The sequence below is a fragment of the Bos grunniens genome, chromosome 26, assembly GCF_055505025.1.
Source record: "Bos grunniens cultivar Pamir isolate PY7600 chromosome 26, Bosgru_T2T1.0, whole genome shotgun sequence".
Taxonomy (NCBI): Eukaryota; Metazoa; Chordata; class Mammalia; order Artiodactyla; family Bovidae; genus Bos; species Bos grunniens.
The window spans coordinates 42,021,744-42,030,115 of NC_141190.1; the positions used below are offsets into that span (position 1 = coordinate 42,021,744).

General features: G+C 39.1%; 1 protein-coding gene across 18 annotated transcripts in view; it reads left to right on the forward strand.

Moving 5' to 3' along the window:
- The window catches only part of PLEKHA1 (pleckstrin homology domain containing A1), a 54,557-nt gene extending 51,891 nt beyond the window's left edge, over positions 1-2,666 (forward strand). For 14 of the 18 annotated variants that reach the window (XM_086377999.1, XM_086378002.1, XM_086377996.1 and 11 more), the window contains one exon: positions 216-2,666. In XM_086377999.1, coding sequence (XP_086234125.1) covers positions 216-426 — 211 coding nt within the window. In that variant the 3' untranslated portion in view covers positions 427-2,666. Of the gene's footprint in view, positions 1-139 lie in introns of all 18 variants that reach the window. The other 4 variants (XM_086378006.1, XM_086378012.1, XM_086378007.1 and 1 more) reach the window with 1 other exon arrangement.
- Positions 2,667-8,372: the final 5,706 nt, after the last annotated feature.

Consider the following 8,372-nt stretch of genomic DNA (forward strand, 5'->3'; position numbering starts at 1 on the left):
TCTCAGTGGAAATGGTTGTTGGCTGTCATCGCTCTAAACTCACCCCTAAAAATGCACTGCTTTGGGAAAGAACTTGCACATGTATGCTGCATGGCTCATGCTTCTGCTCTGTGTGTGTCTTGTTCTGTTTGTTTTTCAGAGAATAAAGTCTCACACTGAGTTACTAACCCTGTCGTTATTGATTGCCTGTGTCTGACCACCACTCCTCTTTGCAGGAGCATTCCAACAGTCCTTCCGAGCCCAAACACGCTCTCCTCTCTGCCAGTGCCGCAGCAGCCACCCCACATTCCACAGCCTCTCGCAGCAACTCTTTGGTCTCAAGCTTTCCCATGGAGAAGCGAGGATTTTATGAATCTCTTGCCAAGGTCAAGCCAGGGAACTTCAAGGTCCAGACTGTCTCTCCAAGAGAACCAGCTTCCAAAGTGACCGAACAAGCTCTGCTAAAACCTCGAAGTAAAAATGGCCCTCAGGAACAAGATTGTGACCCCGTGGACTTGGATGACGCAAGCCTTCCAGTCAGTGACGTGTGAGGTGGAAGCTCGTGGAGCCTGACCCGCCTCATCAGCCCTCAGTGTCCTTTTCACAAGGCTTCTCGCCAAAGATGATAAAGGGGAAATGGGTTTTAATGCGTAGAATATCCTGCCTCGTCGCTGTCTTCTTTATAAGCTGGTAAGCCAGGAAGCTAGCAAGTGGCCAAACTAAATGTAATTTCTTTAAAAGAAAGAAAAAGAAAGAAAAATGCCCTGTTAGTATCAACTGTCTGAAGCTTTGTTCTCATTGGGATGATAACAGTGTGTGTGTGTGTGTGTGAGAGAGACACTTTTTCCTAGTGAATTTGACAGTTTAGCCGCTTCACAATTTAAAACATGAAAAATGCTTATAATTACTTTGGTTGTTTTAAAAATGCTACTGTGACTTCCTATTAGATGTTCAGTCTCTACACATTCTTACTGGTTAATATTATTGACTGAAATATTGCCAGACAAAGATGTCTAAACTCGTGATGTCTGTGGTGCTGTAAAATTTATACTACAGTGTGGACAGTTTTGAAACGATAACCATTTTTGTTGCTCTGGATCTCAAGGTGAGCAGTGCATTTTGCATAGAGAGGGTATTATTGAACTGTTAGTGAGGGTTGTGGGTTGTACTGTTGGCGAAAAGGGGAGAGTTAGAATTCAGATAGGTAGATCTTGGACATTTGTTTGTAAAATCTTAGTCAAGATGTGCAGCACAGTCATTGCTTTTTATTCAGTGAAAATTATTTGGTATGAAATTTCTTGGAGGCCTGATTTTCTTGTCAAAATTTTGTAAATAGTTTTCTATATTTGAATCAGTGGAAGACCTCGTTTATATGTAAAGATACTGCCCTTAGTCATGTGGTTGCAGCCTCTGCTTTTTGTCACTAGTAACCTGTATTCAAGTGTTCATCTTGTTTAGGAATGTTTTGAGATTAATGTGCGTAAAAGTCCTATGTGATTGGTTTTAAACAATTGGGATAAAATTAATTTTTAGTAGCATAGGTTAATGTGCTAAATAGCATACCATTTTGTGTTAGAGATACCAGAATGTTGTTATTCTACTGTCTGTGCAATACATGTTTTAAGCACAAATTTGAGTATACATTTAATCATGGGGATGTCAAAAACATAAGCTCCTCTCTAAAAAACATCGTTAGTTTCAGGTGTTGAATAACAGACCAGTTTGACCAAGTACTGTTTCTACGGTTCAGTCTTAAACATTCGCTTTAAGAAAATAGTCTTGAATTTCATATGCTGCTATTTTTTATGATATTTTGCCATATTACAGTACTGTTTTGTTTTGAATTCATACATGTCGCTGTTTCTCCTTTTCATTTTCTCAGAAGACTTTTTGTTTGAGAGCGAGAAAGTGGGAGTGGATTTCGTAAATCAGAGTGTGGTCCGGAGGTTACTATCTGTTACACTAGAATTATCATAGCATCAGTTTAAAAATCCAAATGCATAAAGAATGCACCACTCAACATTTTTATTCATAAGCTATTATTTTTGAAACTTATATTTAGATTTTTCTTCTTTTTTTGCAGCTACATTTGAAAATGGTAGGATGAAAAGGTTTTAAGTTGTTATTTTCTCTGCAGATGCATCCATTTTGTCGGCTCTTTTAGAAAGCTCTTTTCTCATGAGCACGCCTAAGAAGTCTTATGCAGACAGTGGGCGATATTCAGGAGCCTGATGCTGTTTTCTTTGGTACAGCTTCCACACTGCATGTTCATTTTAATATTTTGGTATTGGTAATTTGATATATTTCATAGTGGCAAAATATTAGCTCTATTTTGGGACTTTTTATAGAACTACCCTTGCATTCAGTAGCATAGGAAAATGTTCTTGTGATTGTCAGGGTCTTCTAATATTTATCTCAATACTTTTATAATTCTATGAAAATTATTTAATTATTTTAAAACATATACTTTTCTTGTAAATATGTCACATCCGAATTGTCAAAGAATTACTTTGAATACCTTAATATTTGCTGCATTTTTTTCTGTATATGTAACATGTCTTCTCTCAGAATGGGAATGTATGTGTGCTTCCCAATGTTTACTTTTATGTCTGGTATGGTATCTTTATACGTCAAACTGGTTAAACACTGTAATGCTTCAAAATAAACTCAGAATTAATTCTAACTTATTTCTCAGGACTGATTCAGTTCTTGTGTAAACAATGAAATAAAATGAATACAAAATATGTTTGGTTAATTGACGTGAATTTACATGTTTAAGAACAGGCTAATTAGTTGGTAGCCTTGAAAAGGCATAACTTGATAAGAAATTGTGCAAGGAAAGATGAGTGTTTTGGGGAAAATGAGCTTATTTTTGCTTAATTAGAAAACATATTCTCAAAGGCAATATCAACAATGTTGGATTCAAAGCACCGTTTGAATCATCCAGGCTGCACTTGTATTGCGTGGTTATTAGTTAGATGGGTGTGAGATGACTACACATGAGTGCAGAGGACGTGCTGATCCACACGTGGGCTGTGGACACGACTCATAAAAACACCCCATTAAGTGCTGGAGGCTGCTTCTCGCAAACCTGCTACTAATAACAAATAGGCCACCTTTGCTGTGTATCCAGCATCTAATGAAACTGGATAAGGATATATTAACTGGTGCAACTTAATTTCTTTCTCTGAAAAGTATTTTAAATGTTTTTAAATTAAAAAAATGAGAAAGTTCTAAAAACTTCGTTACTTTTACAAAAAAGGAAAAAAGAGATCCCTTTCTCAGTCGTCTTTTTACTTGTAGTTAAAGCCGTACTTGTGTCTGTATGAACAGTTCTAACAGTGAGGCAGAAAATGTTCATATAAAAATGGAATGATGTAACAGCTTAGTACCAGATTTGATAACAATCTTCCTTGTTATGGGGGGGTTTGACATTTCACACAGGACATGGCTGTAAACTCACTTAGATGGGTTTGTATTTGCCATACGTCAGCTTCCCTGTTAAGCGGGTCTAGAATTGATTGTATGAGTTGTTTATTTTTTAATGACTTATGAAAATCACGTTTTTGTCAAACTTCATTTAAGACATGTATTAATACTGCTGAATTTACAGTATTCAGTGCAATTTACTGTTGCATTTACGATTTTGATCCGTAAGGTCCTAATGTGGTATTTTTGTGACAGTGCCTAGGTCTGTGATGTGGCATATTCATGGAGTAATAGCGCCACCTTCTGGTTGTATCATTGTTAAATTTGAAGTAATTTGAAATCTTACTTTATTTCAGTTAGAAAATTAAAACATGTAATTGCCTAGGATGACTTAGAAATTAATATAAAATTTAATGCAACATTTGTGAGTGACTTCTTTAAACCTTTTATTTGAAAATAAGCATAGATTCCTATGAGGTTGTAAGTAATAATCCAGGGCTCTTGTATACCCTTCACTCAGTTCTACCCATAAAACAGAACAATGCCATCACCACAAGGATCTCTCATTGTTGCCCTTTTATAATCACATTTACCTCCCATTTTACAGGAGGAAAATAAAAGTCATTTGCTTAAATTCACATTAGGTTTAAAATCTAGTCTTTTTTATTCCAAGATCTGGGCTCTTAACCATTATGGTATTGCTGCCACAGTAGAAGTCTTGAGAATTGCTCTGTTAATATGGTACTATCTCCAAAGAGTTGAACTTTCCTTCAACTTATTTTCAGTGTTTTTCAGAACCATAATATTTCAGATGATAGATTTCTTTATACATGCATTTGCATCTAATATTTGAGAATCAATAGTAGATAAATATCCTGATCATAACCTCCCTGAAAGATTTTAAGCCCTGACATTGCCATTATATAAATTAATAAGGTTACCAAAATAAGGATTTTAAAATAGCTTTAGGATGTTGAATTCTTGAATTGGAAAGAGTGTGGAAACTGGTTATAGTCACTGGGTGTAAGGTGAGAATGAGGTGTTTTTCCATGTGGAGAAACTTTGGAACTTCTGATAAAGTCAGGTCAAATTGGTGTCTTCAGTGTGCAGTATGAAGTGCACAGGGAACCTGAGAAGATGATCACATCAGTCGCTCGGTCGTGTCCGACTCTTTGCGACCCATGAATTGCAGCACGCCAGGCCTCCCTGTCCATCACCAACTCCCGGTGTTCACCCAGACTCAGTCCATCGAGTCAGTGATGCCATCCAGCCATCTCATCCTCTGTCGTCCCCTTCTCCTTCTGCCCCCAATCCCTCCCAGCATCAGAGTCTTTTCCAATGAGTCAACTCTTCGCATGAGGTGGCCAAAGTACTGGGGACTTGGAAAGGTCCCAGGAGAGAAAAAGTAAAAATTACGTGACCAGACAGTAAATTTGGAAATGTTGATCTGAAATTTGAAGTATCCACGTTGATGCATAAAATTTCAATTGTTCTCTTGAAGTTTCATTGCCCCTTTCTCCCTTCCCCTTTACCCTGTCATACTGGTTTTCTTTAGCATTGGTCAGCGTTGGGTGGGGGAGCCAGGAGAATGGCTGAGTGGGTGGGAATGTGGGGAACTTGCCATGGGCTTCCCACATGGTACAGTGGCAAAGAATCCACCTACCAATGCAGGAGATGCAAGAGACGTGGGTTCCATCCCTGAGTCAGGAAGATCCCCTGAAATAGGAAATGACAACCTACTGCAGTATTCTTGCCTGGAGAATCCCATGGACAGAGGAGCCTGGCGGGCTACAGTCCACAGGGTCGCAGAGTTGGACATGACTGAGCACACACGCACACTTCATGATTTAGGAACTTAACCACCTCAGGCTCATTTTTGCCTGTCTTTGGTAACTTCATGACGAACTTATTCTGTTCCCTGTGGATCCTTATTATTATTTCCAAGTAGAGACCATTGGTCCCAGTAACATCTTTTCCTTTGTGACTTTCATATACAACATGCTTCTCGTCTTGCCTCATGTTAGCACTATCCTTGTTTCTCACTCTCCTTTTGCCTGTCTGTATTGCAAATGTGGAAGATTTCCTAATGGATTAGAAATGACGAGTGAAAGGAAGTGATGTATTAGAGGTGAAGGCAAGTCCTATGGCCTGAACAACCGGAGAAACACGTAGTCCATGATCTGAGGTAGCAAAGATTGCAGGCAGGATAGGTTTGGACGCAGAGGCTGTAACTGAAGTATTGAGTGTGATGGTTTGAGATGACTATTAGATACCAAGGAGAAACATCAGGAAGGCAGTTGGATATACAGATTTGGAATGGAGGGAAATCTTCATTGGAGATAAAAACTGGGGAGCCTTCAACATACTAGATGGTGTTTGAAGCTACGAGACTGGATTAGAGGGACGAAGAAAGAAGAAAAGAGGACCAAAGAATGGATGGGGCATTCCAATGCTGAGAGCTCAGAAGAGGAACCAGTGGTGGAAAATGAAAAGGTGTGGTTACTGGTCAACTGAAAGCCAAGGGACGCATATGAGTCAAGGGGAAGGGGTCAGACGTGTCAATGATGCTCACAGGTCTAGTAAGAAGCCAGCTGAGAAATTGGGTTTGTCCATGTGGAGGCCACTGGGAATCGATAGGAGCAATTTTGGTGGAGTGGAGCCAAACACAGCTGCTGTGAGGAGTTTTGCTGTAACAGGAGCAGAGAAGTGGGATGCTTGCTGTTAGCAAAAGCAGAATCAAGTTTTGTTTTGTTTTGTTTTAAGATGGAATAGTGGCATTTGGTTGATGGGATGACCCAATAGCAAAAGGAAGACTGATGATGTAGGAGATGGGAAGGATTGTTGGAACCAAGTCTGGCGGGGAGATGAGAGGGAATCTAGTGCACAAGTAGAGGGCTTGGCTTTTTATACAACATTGATGTTTGTCTGTGGTAGGAGGGCAGAGTAAGCGGAGGCATGAGTGGGAGGAAGTCTCAGCGAATCAGGAAGTGATCCTCAGCGATGAGTGAGATGGGGAAGGCAGTATTATGAAGCTGAGGAAAGAGTAGATGTGAATTGTCCCTGCTTGTGGAGAAGGAAGGGACCAGGGACATAGAGGATATCTTGGCAGTTCTGAGAGCCCACTTGAGCCTGTGCTCACGAATTGCAGGTTACAGTTAAATAACAGGTCATTGCAGTCATTTTTGTCATGCTCCTGTTTTGAAAAGCCCTCTAGATTCCCACTGAAGGGCATGGTGCTGGATTCCCACTGAAGGGAACATTTGATTCAACTATTCATATTTTATTTTTTTAAATGAAGAAGGACAGTTAAACTTTATTAATACCTTCAGTATCTGTTGGGCTCCCCTGGTAGCTCATAGGGTGAAGAATACGCCTGTAATCCAGGAGACTCAGGTTCATTCCCTGGGTCAGGAAGATCCCCTGGAGAAGGGGATGGCAACCCACTCCAGTATTCTTGCCTGGAGAATTCCATGGACAGAGGAGCCTGGCGGGCTACAGACCATGGGGTTGCAAAGAGTCTGACACAACTTGAGTGACTAACATGGAAATAATCTTGTTTCTCTCCTTAGATCAGTTAATTTGATGAATCATATTAATTCATTTCCTATTATCCATCATTACATTTTGGAAATAAATACCATTTGGTCAGGATATGTTATATTTAAATAAGCTGCTTCTGTTTGCTATAATTTTATCAGGAATTTTTGCATAAATACAAGTGATACTGGTTTGTACTTTTCTTCTGTATGGGTCTCGTCTTTGTAGGTTTTGTGGTGTTAAAATAGCTTCATGGAAAAAACTTAGTAGATTGTCTTCTTCTAAACTGTTTTGGAATGACTTGAAAAGAATTGGAATGATTAAAAAGTTGGTGAACTTTCCCCATTAAACATTCTAGACCCTTTTGTGGGGGTGCATCCTGACAACCTCATTTCCTCCATGAAAATTGATGCACTTAGAACCAATCTTTTCTAGAATTCATTTTAATAAATAATATTCCTAGAAAATTAGACAAGTTTTCAAATGTATTTGCATGAGCCTAGCAAAATATACAGGACAAGAACTCACTATGTCTTCAAAATAAATGAACTAACACGAATACTTCATTTATATGACAAGTTGTGATATCTGATTCTTATTTGGCACCAAGATAATTACAGACACAAACAAGGACCCTAAAATAAAGTGGTGGTATTCAGGTGTGAGAATTCAGGTAAGAGAGTTCCAAAAAATATCTGCTTTACTGACTACGCCAAAGCCTTTGACTATATGAATCACAACAAGCTGTGGAAAATTCTTCAAGAGATGGGAATACCAGACCACCTTACCTGCATCCTGAGAAATCTGTGTGCAGGTCAAGAAGCAGCAGTTAGAACTGGACATGAAACAACAGACTGGTTCCAAATTGGGAAAGGAATATGTCAAGGCTGTATATTGTCAACCTGCTTATTTAACTTATATGCAGAGTACATCATGTGAAATGCCGGGCTGGATGAAGAACAAGCTGGAATCAAAATCACCAGGAGAAATACCGATAACATCAGATATGCAGATGACACTACCCTTATGGCAGAAAGCGAAGAGGAACTAAAGAGACTCTTGATGAAAGTGAAAGAGGAGAATGAAAAATCTAGCTTAAAACTCAGCACTCAGAAAACTAAGATCATGGCATGTGGTTCCATCACTTCATGGCAAATAGATGGGGAAACAATGGAGACAGAGACTTTATTTTTGGGGGTCCAAAATCACTGCAGATGATGACTGCAGCCATGACATTAAGACTCTTGCTCCTTGAAAAAAAAGCTATGACCAACTTAGCATTTTAAAAAGCAGAGACATTACTTTACCGATAAAGGTCCGTCTAGTCAAAGCTATGGTTTTTCCAATAGTCATGTATGGATGTGAAAGTTGGACTATAAAGAAAGCTGAGTGCTGAAGTATTGATGCTATTGAACTGTGGTGTTGGA